Source organism: Phodopus roborovskii, unplaced genomic scaffold (genome assembly GCF_943737965.1).
Source record: "Phodopus roborovskii unplaced genomic scaffold, PHOROB, whole genome shotgun sequence".
Lineage (NCBI taxonomy): Eukaryota > Metazoa > Chordata > Mammalia > Rodentia > Cricetidae > Phodopus > Phodopus roborovskii.
In genome coordinates this window covers 14,237,477-14,255,851 of record NW_026126525.1, presented here as the reverse complement: position 1 = coordinate 14,255,851, position 18,375 = coordinate 14,237,477, and the positions used below count along the sequence as shown (strand labels likewise).

At 38.7% G+C, this 18,375-nt stretch overlaps 1 protein-coding gene across 1 annotated transcript; it reads left to right on the top strand.

The window, feature by feature from the left end:
• Positions 1 to 2,964: 2,964 nt before the first annotated feature.
• On the top strand, positions 2,965 to 11,847 carry Npffr2 (neuropeptide FF receptor 2). The gene is made up of 3 exons (XM_051198280.1): positions 2,965 to 3,293; positions 6,460 to 6,559; positions 11,022 to 11,847. Exons 1-3 carry the CDS (start codon positions 2,966 to 2,968, stop codon positions 11,845 to 11,847), a joined length of 1,254 nt encoding a protein of 417 aa, XP_051054237.1. The 5' UTR covers position 2,965.
• Positions 11,848 to 18,375: the final 6,528 nt, after the last annotated feature.

Here is an 18,375-nt window from a genome sequence, read left to right as displayed (position 1 = left end):
TGTTCAGCTCTCACCCAGTGTTATTCATATTTGCTCTGGCTTATCCATGGAAATAATTTCAGGCTGCTGTTCAAGTACTTTCTGTTTGTGACTCTTGTTATTTGATTTGATCTCTTGTAGATTACAATCATTATAAACTTGCAGTGACTATTTAAGAGGGGTGGGAAGGACAAAACAGTACTTCGCCCTCCAAATGTTAAAATATTATTACACCAACTTATTAGAGGTATATTTGACATGCTAGTGTTGTTCTCTCGCCCCCCCCCCTGTTCTGGCCATTCGTTGTTGTATAACCCCTTATGTTTTCTTGGAGTTGGTAATTCCATTTATGTCTCTTGAATATTATTATGTTATCTTCCCAGGAGCTAGATTATATAAGAGACCAGGAATTGTAGCCCCTCATGATTACAGCATCTTCTATTATCCTATTCAGGAACAGTAACTGAAGTGTTTCCCTAGTTCTCAAAAAGCCTGTAGTCCCAGGAGTTTCATAGCCATTAATAGCCTTAGGTTTGGGGCATTTGTGGGCCATAGAAAGCATGGAATTAAAATGCATTAAAGTGATTCTGTATTCAAACAGATCACTGAAGTTGATCACTTTAGTAAGGGATGAGTCTCAATATTTATATGCTATTACAATAATACATAATTACTATTTTAATTTACCTACATATCTATTAAACTGGAATAAAATAACAGCACAAACTATACATAGCAATGCACTTTTCCTAGTGCCTTTGTTACTTCTTTGTAATCACTGCTCTTGCTAAGTGTGAGGAGACCAGAAGCAGAGCTCTCTCCTTAAGGGAACAGAGAAGGTTTATGCTGGAGCCAAATTTGAATGACCATGGCCTTGTGAACACAGATTTAGGTTATTGAAAATTCATTGTTCCAACATGGAGGGTGTTCATGGAGTTTCATAGTTTTACAGAACAAAGTCATAAATCAGTGCATGTTTAAAAAACACATTGGTGGGTACAACAGAAAGGCGGGTACAACAAGATGGGAGAAGTTTTTCTAGAGGCCTCGGATGCTATTTAAAACATCTATAACTTTTGGATTAGTGGAAGCTAATCCATTAAAAGATTTCAAAAGACTTTTAACTTCTCTGGAGAAGGAATGGCTCTCCATGGGGCTAAACTTAGCCCAAGATAAAGTAATTAATTTCTGAACTTGCAACATGCCAACCTCTCCACATCATTGCAGTCTATCAGTCAGTTAATCTTTGCACACACAGCTTCTTTCCAGGAATTCTTCTTGGCAGATATTGGTAAGTTTTGAATCCCTGGTTGTTGGAAACTTACTGCAGCTGATGTAATAAGCCAATCAACCAAAATTAATAAATCCAGGTTTATGCATTCCTGAGTGGCCCCAAGAAAAAGACCATGAGGGGAACCCATGAGGTGGGGGCTTTTAATGCTGTACGGGGCTAAAGCTACTAATGGCAGACTTCCTCAGGAGTAGATTCTGGACTGAGGCAACTCCAGAGGAGGGACCCATCACTTGGCATATTGAGGGTGGGTTGTCAATACAACCCTGAGCTGGAGATTGCAAACATCCTAACCTTTTTGGATAGGTATAGTTGCCATAGGGCTTTCACCTAAACACACATAATATATGCTGTTAAAATCAATCCCCTGTTCTATTTTAAGGGATTAATAGCTAGTTACTTTTATCTATACTAAAAAAAAACATGACCATGAAACATAATTCTTTCCCATCACATAAGATCAGTGATGCAAAGAAGATTTATTTTGGGAACTGAAGATGATAAATACTCTGCAGATCCCATCTTCCCTTTGGGTTGCAGACATGAGGTCTACATCAGGAGCTGTGGGGAAACACACTAAATCGGCGGGCATCAGTGACATTTATAGATGTCAAGTTTTCTGCCCTTTTGACGCTTGAACTGCTATCTTAAGTTTCTAAGACAGTGGGGTTCTATACATCTTAAAGAAAATTAGTGTTTTAAAAATTGTTACTGCTCATGTATTTTTAGTCCTCTTCCTAAGACTAGTAAATACTTAATTTACAAATGCATCCTTTCCCAAAAGAAAGCTGTAAAAGGCTATGGTCTCTCTGGATGGTCCAGGAAATAAAACAACAATATTTCACCCATTTGGCAACTTCATTCAGAAGTGTCATCTATAACAGAGTTCAGTAGAGAGATGAATAATGACTTCCCCAGATGTGTGACTCTCAAATTAGTACTGTTTCAAAATTAAGTAGGAGCAAGTGAAACTAGAAGGTTACTTAAATAACAAATATACAGAAGGAATATTATCCAAAATCAAGTATCAGATATGTAGTACACAGCTCAGCGCTTACTGTAAAATTTACAGGACAACCATGACTCTCTATAGAGATGCAAGAATACTTGGCAAAGGTCCAGAAGATATTATAAAGTTACTAATTGCCTCAAAGTTTTTCAAAGTGTGGTTTTAGTGGTTGATCCACTTAAATTGATATCTACCAATTTAAAGTTTCTAACTTTAAAAGTGAATATAGCAGTTTAATTTTGTAAGTTTGTCTAATGATCTGAATGCAGAGGTGGGTCTGCATCTGTAAAATACCCATAGATATAATCCCTTGTCAGACTACTAGACAGTCTGGAACTCTGCTGATGCACCTCGAACTTATAAGAGCAAGTGGGTTTTGGCAGATAAACTGTGTTCAGAAGTCAATTAGAAAGTACATCAAGGAATCAACTTTAATGATTGTTGTGTATGGCACAAAGGATAAATTTTGAGTGCTTCCAGTTGGAATCCTAATAAGATGAATGCTTCATTTATAAACCAGGTTTACTGGTTTACTGGATTACTGAGAGCTCATTGAAATTCAACAACATTGAAATTCAATTAAACTCATTTGAAACACTTATTAAATCCAAATACAGAAGTTATAATCTACCAGTCTCTCATTAATCTTTTCTGTTCTCTCTCTCTCTCCTTTGTTAAGGTCCACCATGAGCAAGAAATGGGACTCAAACTCTTCAGAAAACTGGAGTCATGCCTGGAGTAGCAGTGACCCACAGCATCATTGGGACTCCAGCATCAACATCACCTATGTAAACTATTATCTTCACCAGCCTCAAGTGGCAGCAATTTTCATTAGTTCCTACTTCCTGATCTTTCTCCTGTGCATGGTGGGAAATACTGTAGTTTGCTTTATTGTAATAAGGAACAAACACATGCACACTGTCACTAATTTCTTCATCTTAAACCTGGCAATAAGTGATTTGCTGGTTGGAATATTCTGCATGCCTATCACATTGCTGGATAACATTATCGCAGGTATGTTGAGTTGTGTGCAATATAAATATGACCTGAGAAAATGGTTCCACAGATACTCAGAGTCAGAGCAGAGTCATTCATTCATGCATGCATTTGTTCATTCACACATACATACTGGGTTCCCAGAAGTGTTCCAGGTATCTGTCTTCACAAGATGACCATTCTAAGCAAAACATGTAGTAATCAAATAGATGTGTGCTTTGGGAACAAGAACTTCCCTCCCACACTTCTGGGTCTATGTTTTCATGGACTACCTAACATGTTCTAGAGGAGCAGAGACAGTATATTTCCTGGTCCCAGGAGTGTTTTCATTCAGAGGATAGATTTATTAGTCTGTTGTATTAACAGAGGAGCAGTATATGAGATGTCCACATTCCTACCAATAAAAGAAAAACAATGTAATAATTGCAACATATTAAAGTTATCTGCAGTACCTCAAGCTATTTCAAAGCCCTGATCCTCACATGACACTCAGTTTCCTGTCATAATTATTTTGAATTAAATGATTACTTTAATATTTTGCACATAAATCACTTCACTGTACCCTTGCTTTGTTTCCCAATGGGTAGCCCCTTGCAGCATTTCCTGTCTTTAGTTTTGGTAATTATGACCATATATCTAAGTAACATGGGACTAATGTCATTTTCTGTTTTCTAAACTGTTTAAGACAGAAATTCCATTTTGTTAATCTACTTACCCCCACATAAACACAAACATGCATTCACACCCTTTACCTCCTCTATTAGTCAGGATAGGAATCATTCAGTGATTGTTAGCTGTCTCTCTCACTGATGCTCTCAAAATCTTCTCCACTTCTCTTTGTAACTTGTCCTCTGTTTTCTGATAACCCATCTTCTTTCTACTTCATTCCTGCCTAAGAAATAGCACATCGTGGTGAACCATTTCTGAGAACTTACATGTCTCTAAGTATCTTTCTTTCAACTCTCGCACTTGATTGTAGTTATCTCTGTGAACATTTCTGGGTTGGAAAATTTTCCTCTCAGAACTTTAAGGGGATTGCTTTCTTGTTACTTCTAAGAAATGCTGAGTTACTGCTGAACATTGACTCCTGCTATCTTTTATTTGGGTTGTACATTTTTTTCATCCTAAAAGCTTTTTGATATATATATATATATATATATATCAATATATATATATATATATATATATATATATATATATATCATTCCCCAGTTTTCTGAGATTTTTCATGAAATTGGGGCTAGAAGTTGATTTTCTGTGTTTTATTTTTTGCACTGGACACAAACTACTCCTTTCAGTCTGTAAACCAATGGGTTTCATCCTAGAGAACTTTCTTGGCAAAGTCTTTTCCCTTCTTTTGGAAGTGTTAATCAATGCAGGAGGTCATGGTGTCCCTTTTCATTGTTTCTCACTCAATTTATGATTCTTATTGTTCTAATCTTCAAAGGTATGTGTGTGTGTGTGTGTGTGTGTGTGTGCGCGCGCGCGCGCATGTGCATGTGCATGTGCGTTTGCCCACTAGACACATGGAGGTTTTTACATATAATATATCAGCACTTTGGAGATCCAGGCAGGAGATTACAAGTTAAAGTTCAGCCTGGTCAACATGAAGACACCATCCTCAATATCCATGGGTTTCTGGCTAGAGAGATTGCTTAATGCTTAAGAGCAGTTGATAATGACCTAAATTCGGTTCTAGCACCCATGCTTGTTGACTCAAAACTGCCTATAACTGTAGCTTGTGGGGGGTTTGATGTCCCCTTCTTGCTTCTTGCTTCTGTGGGCACCTGAACACACCTATGTATACCTACACATACACATACACATACACACACACACACACACACACACACACACACACACACACACACACGATTTTGAAATTACAATAAATCTTTTTTAAATCCAAGGACTAAGTATGTAGCTTGTTGTCAGTATGATTACCTAGCCTATACAGTGCCATGGGCTCAGTCACCAACACTGTAGGGCAGAGAAGGGTTTTCTCAATGTTCATCTTGAGTTCTTCATTTCATTGTCTTAAACTACTTGGCCTAATTTTGTTTGTTTTCTGTATGCTTCTTTACTAACATTTCTGTTTCTGGGATTACTAGTAACGTGTTAATTCTATTTTTGTGTGAACTTTCTATTACACAGTCCTTTCCTATAGTCCCTTTATTTTGTGTTTGAGGCTTTCTAGCATTAAGAACCATTTTTGGTTTGTGTTTTAGTATGAGGTCCTATATGTTTAATAGCTCACCCGGGGATCTATTTTATGATCTAGACTACTGGGAGCTGAAGTGGGGAAACCGTGAGTTTAAGGCTAATCTGAGCAGCATAGCCAAACCTTGTCTCAGAAAGCAAAGTGAAAGAAGGAAAAGGCAACTCTAAGTAGGGATGCCTGTTAAAACAGACTCACTTGTGTGGGCTAATAGAAATTGGATATGAATAGTTTGTTTTTTAAAAAAGAAACTATGGGATTTTTGAACAATAAAACTTAAAATTGAAAAACATGTATAGAGTGTTTTTTGGTTTTGTTTTTAATAGTAATGAGTGTCTAGAAGGTCAAACTTCTCTGATAGTTTTGCTTATTTCTCTTAGAAATTCTCTAGTTGCTGAGGTTTGGGTAAGCAAATCCATTACTTCCACTCATGTAAAGGAGTCTATTCTAGACATCACTAATATGAAAATTGTAGGTTTAGTATATTTGTTCCATATGTACTTCCTGATTCCTCACAATTTATGGGGTGTACTTCCAAATTGGATAATTAATATTCTGTCTGCTTTATTCACATTAAAGCACTGCAACCTAAAGTTTGCTGGTTTACACTCTGGAAACTTACCTGGTATTAAATCTTACTAAGCTAAGAACTGATTGAGGAAAGGTAGGCATCTGTTTTCTACCTTGTCTGGAGACACCATGAGTTAGAAAAGAGATTCAAAGTCTTCTCCTGGGAATTCAAAACAGTGGCAGGTGTGAAGTCCTGCTTATAGTTTCACACATGTAACAGTCACTGTTAGGTTTGCATTCTGAGTACTGCACTAATGAAATACTCCTGGAGAAATTACCAAAAGGACCAGTATACATTGTTCTGTGGCTGCTGTCATTTCTTATGTTTTTGTTCATATTTGCATTATAGCGAGGTAAAAATCATCTTCTCAAAAGACTATTCCATCTCCCATTCAGGATGGCCATTTGGAAGCAGCATGTGCAAGATCAGTGGCCTGGTGCAGGGGATATCTGTTTCTGCTTCAGTCTTCACCTTGGTTGCAATAGCTGTGGACAGGTAAGTCGGCTTCAGACCCTGAGTCCCAGAAAGTGGTGACTTACCAAATGACTGCAGATTGTCAATGACACTGAATATACTGATGTAGCTACCTGCTTCAATTACTACAATATATACCACAAAATTATTGCTTCACTGAATATTTATAACAAATTGTGTAATTCATGCAATTAAATGTGTTTATTAAGATCTTAAGTGTTAGTACTTTCCATGCAGTTACAGCTTGGGAATATGAGCTGTGGTATTTAATTTTGGAATTATTGATAGATTGTTCTTCTTTTCGATAACTGCATAACAAGGCCAGTTGAACCCCCAGTGTTTAAAGTGATAAACCACATCACTTTTGGGTAAAAGATACATTTTTTTCTGTGTGCTCACTCAAAATATACATCACACATTAAATACAAGGGTGTCCTGCAAATGAGCATTATGTAGTAATTAGGGATTTTTTTTTCCAGTGAACAAAACCTATCGTATCTTTTGTATTTCAATCTTAAGCTTAAAAAGTTTCCTTCCACTTTGCATTTGGTACTTAATTGTCTTTAAAAGCTTTGAAAATGTTTCTGACATGACATTTGAAAAAACTTAAAAATTAACATCGGCCATCTTTATTTTAGAAAGTAAATGAGATTAAAATCAACAAATGATTAATGCTGTATTTCCAGTGGGTAACATTAGAGAGACTGGAATGAAGCAGGGCAGTGTAAGCTACATGTGTAAAGTTCAAAAGCATGCACTGCTGGAGAGATTGCATAATGATACACATGACATGGTCCCACAATGTGAAATCCAGACCATTCCAGGTGGAGGCAGATGTTGAAAATGCAGAAATGCATATACAGGATGGATGACTAGCAACTTCTGAATTTCTCCGCAAAGAGGAAAATGAATGAGTATGGCTGCCTGTGGTGATATTTTGCTTATGCTCTAACAAATAAAGCTTGTCTGGAGATCAGAGTACAGAGATAGCCATGCTACTTAGCCAAAGAGGCCAGGCAGTAGTGGCATACACCTTAATCTCAGCACTTAGGAGACAGTCAGGGGGATCTCTGTTAGGTCAACGCCACTCTGAGCTACACGAGATTGATCCTGTCTAAAGGAGAAACGTAGCCAGGCAGTGATGGCTGACACTTTTATTCGCAGTACTTGGGAGTCACATGCCTTTAATCCCAGAACAAGGGAGGTGGAGACAGAAAGGGATATGGCTGGGCAAAGAGATGAATAGGTAGGAAGAGACAGGAGCTCACACATTTAGTCTGTAGATTTGTAGACACAGAATCACGCATAAATGGCATTTCAGTTCTGAAGAGCAACAACACCAAAGGACATCACATGTTTTCTTTCACTTTTTAATGTTTGAAAAACTTAATGGCATTAATTAATAAATCAATGTAAAGTTATTTTATTCTTTGCATGGCATGATGCCTCAATCTTCATCAGGACATTGGATTTTAGTTTGTGTTTTACACATGTCTGATCTAGTATTTAGTAAACCCTACACATACTAGAGTCGTCTGAGACAAAAGAATCTCAACTGAAAAATGCCCCCATAAAATCAGCATGTAGGCAAGACTGTGGGGCATTTTCTTGATTAGTAATTGATGTGGGAGGGCCCAGGTCATTGTGGGTGATACCTACCCTTAGTAAGCGGTGCTGGGACGAATTGAGCAAGTCAGCAAGCAGCATTCTTCCTTGGTCTTTGCCTCCAGGGTCCCTGCCCTGAGTTTCCTCAGTGAAGTGTGACTCGAGATTTGATATTTTTTTTTGTTTTGTTTTGTTTTTCCAGACAGGGTTTCTCTGTATTGCTTTGGTGCCTGTCCTAGAACTAGCTCTGTAGACCAGGCCAGCCTTGAACTCACAGAGATCCACCTGCCTCTGCCTCCCGAGTGCTGGGATTAAAGTTGTGCACCACCAATGCCTAACCCTTTGTTTTGATGTTTTGAAACAGGTTTCAGTAGGTATCCTTAGCTGGACTGACATTCACTATGTAGACCAGGTTGGACTCAAAATCATAGAGATCCACCATCCTCCGCCTTTTGAGGGCTGGGATTAAAGGCATGTACCACCATACCCTGTCTCAGTCATCATCTTTATCATGGCAATATAAACCCTAACTAAAGCTCCATATGTTTGAATTTTGCTCCTTAGTTATAACTTTAGTTTCATTCATTTCATTTTTAATTATTCAAAGATAGTACCAATAAAACAAAATAGCATTAAATTATCATTCTTATTAATAAATTATAATTGACAATTTCCTACATGAACATGATTCATTCAAACCTCTCTTATCTCTGTTCCCACCACTACCTCAGTCCCTTCTTTCCTTCCAACCTCTTCCCAATACTTAAAACTTAATATTTTGTTTTGTTTTAGACAGAATTTAATGAGGCTATTTATGTGACCATGTCTTTAGAACTATAAGAGCCTAATGGGCTCACTATAGGGTATGTAATTATTTACTGACTTGCCCCTCTCACAGCATCTGTTATGACATATTAGTTCAGCAGTAAGTAGTATGGCCCCACACGCCCCTTTCCATTCATAGCTCCTTATTGGGTGGGCTGAACTTGTATAGACCCCTTACTATTAGGCATCACAGCTGCGGGTTCGTGATTGCTGTGGCAATACCATATTTTGAAGATGGCCTTTCTTATCCCTTCTCCTTGCCTTCTGGCTCTCATATTCTTTCTGCTCCCTATTCTTAACTTTGCCTGAGCCTTAAGGGGAGGGAACAAATGTCTTGTTTAGGTCTGGGTCTTCAGCTATCCATTATTCTCACCATCTTGGGAAGCTATGACTATCTGCACCCATCAACATCCATTGAAGAAGGGCTTCTCCAGTTAAGGCTGAGCATAGCCTTTGCCTGTGTGTGTAAACAAAGTTATTCAGTAGGAAGTTGGATACTCTTTCACTTTTGCTAAGCAGCAGTGGTAGGTTTCTTCCTTGGACTTATACCCTCTTTGATCTGGTTTTTGACTTGGGTTACAGTAGTGGGCATGAACTTCCTCTTGAGGAGGAGACCTCAGAGTCAGTCCCAGAGAGGAACTTGTTTCCCTCATAACAGTTGTCACTGTCTCACCAAAGAACACATCTTACTTGACAGATCAGTTAATAAAGTTCACAGCAGAGGAAGAGCTTTTGTGTCTTTACTGCCCCCCGCAGGCTGCAGAGCACCATCTGGCACAAGGTAAGCCAGCCAGAGGGGAGGAACCTTCCTGCTCAGTTTCAGCTTGGTCTCTCTGTGTCTTGCATTCATGGTGTGCAGTGTCTTCAGTAATAGGGTCTCATCAACTCATTCTTCAGTGGTTTTCTGAAGGAGTTGTCACAGAAGATCATTTGGAGCTTTTATTCAGACATTACTTTCTTCATCTGTGTATCTGTCTCCTGAGTTATAAAATCTGGTTCAGAATAATCACAAAAAACAAAAGTATTAAATAGGTGATAATACCTAAAATGATAGAGTTGTATAATAGCACATACATGGTAAAATTATTTGTAACACACAACTAACAGTAATAAAAGTCACAATAACAAAAGTGTAAAATTCCTCAACAGAGTTTGATTGCCATGCTCAACAGAGGATAGAGAAGGGGTCATTACCAGAACTTATAATGGTGCTTCTTAGACCTATGTAATTGTGAAATATTTAAAACCATCTTTTGGTGTAGGAAATGATCATTTATTCCTCTGTGCTTCTATGGGCTGGGTGAATACCTCTCTCAGTATTCTGCTCCCTGGACCATTAATGTTACAGTGTTACCCTGTGAATTAAATTGAGACCAATGTGTCTAAGATGGACAGCCTGATGTTCCCCAGGGCCATTCCCCATGTGCTTCTCATCTAAATCAAGTCTCTTGGATCCTGGAAGCTGCAGTTTCAGAAGAAGCATCCAAAAGGACAGCCCTGATGTGCATGCTTGTTAATATGTACTAGCCAGAGCGCGTTCCATTACTAAGCACAGAAGTGATATATTGGGAACATTCAGAACCCAAGGGGGAACTGATGAGCTGTCTCCTGCAGCATAGTAGAACTGGCTGGCTGTCTACTGAACCTACTGTTCTAGAGTCCAACTGCTTTGGTTGAAATCATGCATAACAGTAAGCAAGATGTGACCTTTACTAAATCCTAATCTTTATATTTTAATTCATCATGTTTAAAGGAACATCTCATGCAAGCCTGTGGGACTGAGTCTACAGCAGAGTCCTAAGGGACCGTAGTTGGTATATTCTGATGCAATACCATTAGCACCATAAAAGCATTTTCTCATTAACAGCATATGATCTGTTTCATTCATGTACTTTGAATTAAAACATCTTCTGTCAGTTACATAAGTTGGAAGTGCATGCTGTGTTACCACAGGGGCTAACTTAAGAGAAATACAGGTGGATGTCCTCACATTTGTTTGCATCAGGTTCAGAAGTTGAGGCAGTGCCTCATTGATCTTTGCCTCTCATTGCAGATTTCGGTGTGTTGTCTACCCCTTTAAGCCAAAGCTCACTGTCAAGACAGCCTTTGTCACTATCATGATCATCTGGGGCCTGGCTGTTACCATTATGTCTCCATCTGCAATAATGTTACATGTACAAGAAGAAAAATACTACCGTGTGAGACTCGGCTTCGACAATAAAACCAGCACAGTGTACTGGTGTCGGGAGGACTGGCCAAAGCAGGAAATGAGGAGGATCTACACCACTGTGCTATTTGCCACCATCTACCTGGCTCCCCTCTCCCTCATTGTTGCCATGTATGCAAGGATTGGGGCTTCCCTCTTCAAGACTTCAGCACATTGCATGGGCAAGCAGCGCCAGGAGCAGTGGCATGTGTCCAAGAAGAAACAGAAGGTCATCAAGATGCTGTTGACTGTGGCCCTCCTTTTCATCCTCTCCTGGCTGCCCCTGTGGACTCTGATGATGCTCTCAGACTATGCTGACCTGTCTCCTAATAAACTGCGTGTCATCAACATCTATATCTACCCTTTTGCCCACTGGCTTGCCTTTTGCAACAGCAGTATCAACCCCATCATTTATGGCTTCTTTAATGAAAATTTTCGCAGTGGTTTCCAAGATGCATTCCATGTCTGCCAAAAGAAAACAAAACCCCAGGAAACCTATGTCCTAAGAGCTAAAAACAACATGGTCTTAAACACATCTGGCCTGCTGGTCCAGGAACCTGCATCTCAAAACCCAGGTGGGGAACATTTGATGTCTGGGAAAAGTGATGAAAACCCTACACAAGAATCCCTGATGGAAGAAATGGGAGAAGCTACTAATAGTTCTGCAGCTTAAAAAAGAGTGCATGTCTCCAGTGCTACCCAGTGTTACGTAGTATATGAGTATGGATGAGTCTTAAGTACTGTTTATTATTGTGGCTTTGCATGTCTAATATTCTGATGAAAACATTTACTGAAAGCTTACTTCGCAAAAATGTAAAAGTATACAAATGGTCTTTCTAACCAGTCTGGTAAATGAAATATTCGGTGACTTTCATATTTGCCTGAAATTTTTCAAAGTCTGACCATTCCCATTTTAACCATTCATTGTATATGAGCCAAGAAAATCAAGTGTGTTTGTTTTGTGAGTCTGTCATTTTATCTGTCTGTCTGTATAACCATACAACTTTCCTTCTGCCCTCTATCATCTACCTATCAAAAACAGTGGGTCTCAACCTGTGGGTTGTAACTCCTTTGTGGAGTCAAATGACCATTTCACAGGGGTCGCTTAAGGCCCTCGGAAAACACAGATATTTATGTTATAATTCACAACAGTAGCAAAATTACAGTTATGAAGTAGCAATGAAATTTTATGGCCAGGGGGTCATCATAGCTTTAGGAAGGTTGAGAACCATTGAACTAGAAGGCCGCACATCTCCTTAAACTGTGATAAATGCACTGTGCATGAAAGTACATCATGTCATTTCTCCAATTGATTTTGGATTTGAGATTTTAGACTTACTAATGCCCTCTGTTTTTTAAGCAGGCTTAGTCTTTTAAGAACACTATTGGGTTGTCTGAAGTCTTTGCTACTGATTTCTCATTGCTGTTAATTAATCTGGGTTACTCTTGAAGCAAGTTACTGAAGGTCCACCAGTAGTAATATCCCTGGTCACTTACTTTTATGTACTAGAACATAAATTTCTTCAATGTAAAGTATTTTTTTCTTTGAAAAGTACAAAGTTATAGAAATCATAGTGTTCCATAGAAGTTAATTCTGGGACTGGAGAGATTGGCTCAGTGCTTAAGACCACTTTTGGATCTTGTTGATTGTCTCCCATAACTCACATGGTAGTTCACAACCACTCATAACCCAAATTCCAGGATGTCTGAGTCCTCTTCAGACTTCTGCAGCTACCAGGCACAGATGTGGGGCAGGTACACACATGTGGGCCAAACACTTATACACAGAAAAGTTAATGCCTCTAAGACAGTTCTTATAAGAAATTACCATTGACTGTTTAATATTTTCAGAGTTTGAGATCTTCATTTTAACAGAATGTCCAAGCAAAAGAAGATATCCTTACATAGTGTAGTAAGTGCCACATCACAGATGCTTGGCCATCATCACAAAAGTGCCCTGACCTATAGACAGAGCAAGAACTCTTTGAAACATCCTACTGGAACCAGTATTTAAATATATTATTCAAAGCTTAATAAGTCAGCACTAAGATATAAAAGAGAATTGATAACCCTCTGTCATCATTATAAAGTGTAATGCCTTTAAGTGCTAAGCTTATCTGGGATTCCCAGAAAGTTGATCATTACAACAAAATAGTTTATTTGGTAGATGAGAATAAACCATTGATATTGAGATGCCAGTCATTGCTGTAGTTCAAGTTCATAGGTTTTCAATGAGCAGGTGAGAGTTAATTACTGAGGTTTTATTTGAACTGAGTTCCTTCCTGCAATCAGGGTATGCAACTCTCTGATCCTTTAGATTAGGAATTCCTCCCTATATTTGTGATGTCCTGAACTTCTGCTTACAGTTGGTGAAATTGATCATTATAAATTATTCACCAGAGACTACGACTTGCTCATGGCATTGTGACCGGATGGACATTTGGCTAGTTCTCAGTACTCTTCCAGAGCCCTCAGTTTCCTTCTTCCTTCTTGCATCAGCTGTGTACCATCATTGTCTCCTTCTTAATGCTTGTGGCACTCATCACTGAATTATGTCCTCCTGTGGTCTTGGTACTTTCAGATCTTTTAAGTAGATAGTAAAATTGTTCTCCAGGGTAAAATGCTTTTGAAAGCTCCATTAAAACACTTACAGGCCCCAGGCTAGACAAGGCCTGCCCCATATCTGTGTTTGTATCTCTGACAAAAAATTATTTTCCAAACTCTTACCAAACTAAGATGCGCTGCTGGGATTCTTTGTCTGTGTGTGTGCTTTTTATTTACTATTTTTTTTTCTGCTTCAACTTCCTGTGTTACCATTCTTTAACATCTGTTCAAAAAAGTCCCCTATTTTGAATGTCTACACTACATTCTTAGTGTAGACAACTCCACCTTTATTTCAGTCCATTGATGATACATAGATAAGAGGTTTTACTTTTAATAAACTGGAGCAACAGATGGAAGGTTGGAGAACACTAAAATGTCCAAATATCTGTACTTAGAATTTGATTATGGAATCATAGAAACTTGAGTACCTGTTAAGGAAAACTTTAGACAAATAAATTTTCCATAGCTAAATTTTCTCATTTGCAAGACTAGAATCACAGTGGCTTTTACACATTTGCTATTCTGTGAATATCATGTCATCGGAGAGACAAGCATGTAAAATGAAGTAGAGTAATTAACATTTAGTGTGAGGAAATGTACTATAGTTATAATAATATAACATAGTAATATATAATATAATAAAATAATCTTTTTATTATTATTTTTAATTATTTATTTTTTTATTTTACATATCGATCCCAGTTCCCTCTCCCTCCCTCTCTCTCTCCTTCACTCCCTTCCTCTTACCCTCTCTGCTCCCCCTCACATGCACCCTGACCACCCTCCCCTTCCATCCCCCCCCACCCGAATTCCACATGTAAGGCAATACCATCCAGGTGGGGTCATGTAAATCTGCCAAGTCATTTGAATTAGGGACTAGGCTTCTCTCCTGTTTCTACTTTAAGGGAGTATCCCTCCATGGGAGATGTGTCCCCAACTCCTTTTGTGCACCAGGAATACATCCTGGTTCCACTGTCTGAGGTCCCTTAGACTGCTCAGTCCTTCTAGCTGAGACCCATATTCAGGGGGGCCTGAGTCAGTCCCATGCTGGATTCCCAGCTATCAGTCTGGGGGCCCGTTAGCTCCTCCTTGTTCAGGTCAGCTGTCTCTATGTGTTTCTGCAACCTGGTCTTGTCCTCTCTCTCTGCATCTGGATTCTAGTTTGACTCAGTATTTAGTTATGGGTGTTTGCTTCTGTTTCCAACAGGTACTACATGAGGGCTCCATGATAGTAGATAAGTTAATTGTTGATCTCTCTATCTGGGAAGGGCATTTATGGTAGCCTTTCCACCATTGCTCAAAATGTTAGTTGGCAGCAGTCTTTTAGGTCTCTAGACCTTTCTTTAGGGTCAGTTTTCTCTTCAAACCAATAATGGCTCCCTCTTTTATATTCTCTCTCTCTCTCTCTCTCTCTCTCTCCCCTCTCTCTCTTTTCTGTCTTCTATTCCTACCCTGACTCAATCTTCCTAGTCGCACATGCTTTCTTTTCCTCCCCTTCTCTTTCTCCTACTTCTCTCTCCATTCACTGCCCCCCCCACTTCCCATGTGTTCTGGGGGACTTGTCCCTTCCCCCTTCTGTGAGGGATTTTATGTGAATCTCTTAGAATCCACCTGTGAATTATAGGCTGGTGATCCTTTGCTCTAGGTCTAAAATCCATATATGAGTGAGTATATACCATGTTCCTCTTTTTGTGACAGGGTTACCTCATTCAGGATGGTTTCTTCAGGTGCCATCCACTTGTCTGTGAATTTCAAGATTCCATTATTTTTTTTCTGCAGAGTAGTATTCCATTGTGTAGATGTGCCACATTCTTCAGTTGAGGGGCATCTAGGTTGCTTCCAGGTTCTTGCTATTGCAAATAATGCTGCTATGAACATAATTGAGCACATGTCTTTGTTGCATGGATGTGGATCATTTGGATATATGCCTAAGAGGGGGATTGCTGGGTCCTGTGGAAAACTAATTCCCATTTTCCTGAGGAACCACCAGACTGATCTCCAAAATGGCTGTATGAGTTTGCACTCCCACCAGCAGTGGGGAGTGTTCCCCTTTCTCCATATCCTCTCCAGCATACCTTGTCATTATTGTTGCTACTTTTAGCCATTCTGGAAGGAGTAAGATTGTATCTCAAAGTTGTTTTGATTTGCATTTCCCTGATAGCTAGGGATGTTGAGCAATTTAAGTGTCTTTCAGCCTTTTTGATTTCCTCTATTGAGAATTATTTCTCCAGTTCTGTACCCCATTTTTTGAATAGGGTTATTTGGTGTTTTGTTGACTAGTTTCTTGAGTTCTTTGTATATTTTGGAGATCAGCCCTTTGTCAGATGTAGGATTGGTGAAAATCTTATACCAGCCTATAGGCTGCCATTTGGTCTTGTCCACTATGTGCTTTGCCTTACAGAAACTTCTAAGTTTGAGGAGGTCCAATTTATTAATTATTGCTCTCAGTGTCTGTGCCCCTGGAGTTATGTTCAGGAAGTGGTCCCTATACCAATTTGTTCAAGAGTACCTCCTACTTTCTCTTCTAAGAGGTTCAGTGTGGCTGGATTGATGTTGAGGTCTTTGATCCATTTGGACTTGAGTTTTGTGCATGACAATATACATAGGTCTATCTGCAGTCTTCTACACACCATCATCCAATTGTGCCAGCACCATTTGTTGAAGATGCTTTCCTTGCCCCATTTTATTCATTTTGTCAAAAATCAGGTGTTCATAGGTGAGGTAGTTTATAACAGGATTTTCGATTTGATTCCATTAGGCTATCTCTCTATTTTTGTGACAATACCAGGCTTTCAGGACTGTAGCTCTGTAGTAGAGCTTAAAGTCAGGGGTGGTAATGCCTTTTTTGTACAGGGTTCTTTTGGATATCCTGGGTCTTTTGTTTTTCCATATAAATTTGATTATTATCCTTTCAAGGTCAGTGAAGAAGTGTGGTGGGATTTTAATGAGGATTGCATTGAACCTATAGATTGCTTTTGGCAAGATTGCCATTTTTACTATATTTATCCTATCCATCCAAGAACAAGGAAGATCTTTCTATTTTCTGGTATCTTCTTTAATTTCTTTCTTTAGAGCCATAAAGTTCTTATTATATAGGTCTTTCACTTGTTTAGTAAGAATTTTTATGTTGTTTATGGCTATTGTAAAGGGTGATGTTTCTCTGATTTTTTTCTCACCCCCTTTGTCATCTGAATAAAGTAGGGCTACTGATTTTTTTGAGTTTATCTTGTATCCTGCTAGTTTGCTGAAGGTGTTTATCAGCTGTAGGAGTTGCCTGGTAGTGCTTATTGGGTCGCTTATGCAAACTATCATATCATCTGCAAATAGAGACAGTTTGACTTCTTCCTTTCCAATTTGGATCCCCTTGATCTCCTTTTGTTGTCTTATAGCTTTAGCTAGAACTTCAAGTACAACATTGAAGAGATATGGAGAGAAAAGGCAACCTTCTCTTGTTCTTGATTTTAGAGTAATCATCGTAAGCTTATCTCCATTCAGTTTGATGTTGGCTGTTGGTTTACTGACTATTGCTCTTATTATGTTTAGGGATGTTCCTGTTATACCTGATCTCTCCAAGACCTTTATCATAAAAGGGTGTTAAATTTTATTGAAGGCTTTTTCAACCTCTAGGGAGATGATCATATGGTTTTTCTTTTTCAGTTTGTTTATATGGTGGATCATGTTGATAGATTTTCGTATGTTAAACCATCCCTTCAATCCAGGGATGAAGCCTACTTGGTCATGGTGGATGATTTCTCTGATGTATTCTTGGATTCGGTTTGCCAGTATTTTATTGAGTATTTTTGAATCGATGTTCATGAGGGATATTGGTCTGTAGTTTTCTTTCTTAGTTGTGTCTTTGTGAGGCTTGGGTACCAAAGTTATTGTGGCCTTGTAGAAAGTTTGGCAATGAATCTTCTGTTTCTATTGTGTGAAACAATTTGAGGAGTATTGGTATTAGTTCTTCCTTGAATTTCTGGTAGAGTTCTGCACTGAAGCCATCTAGCCCTGGGCTTTTTTTTTTTTTTTTTTGGAAGGCTTTCAATGACTGCTTCTATTGCATTACGGGTTATGGGTCTATTTAAGTTGATTTAATCTTTGTAAGTGGTAGTTATCCAGAAATTTGTCCATTTCCCTTGAATTTTCAATTTTTGTGGAATGCAGGTTTTCAAAGTATGAACTGAAAATTGTCTGGATTTCCTCAGTGTCCGTTGTTATATCCCCTGTTCCGTTTCTGATTTTGTTAATTTGCATGTACTCTCTCTCTGCTTTTTCATTAGTTTGGATAAAGGTTTGTCTATCTTGTTAATTTTCTCAAAAAGCAACTCTTTGTTGCACTGATTATTTTTTGTATTGTTTTCCTGGTTTCTATTTTGTTGATTTCAGCCCTCAAGTTTATTATTTCCTGGTGTCTACTCCTACGGGGTAAATTTGCTTCTCTCTGTTCTAAGACTTTCAGTTGAGCTGTTAATTCTCTTATGTGACTATCCTCTGTTTTCTTCATATGCGCACTTAGTGCAATGAACTTCCCTCATAACACTGCTTTCAAGGTGTCCCATAAGTTTGGGTATGTTGTGTCGTCATTCTCATTGACTTTTAG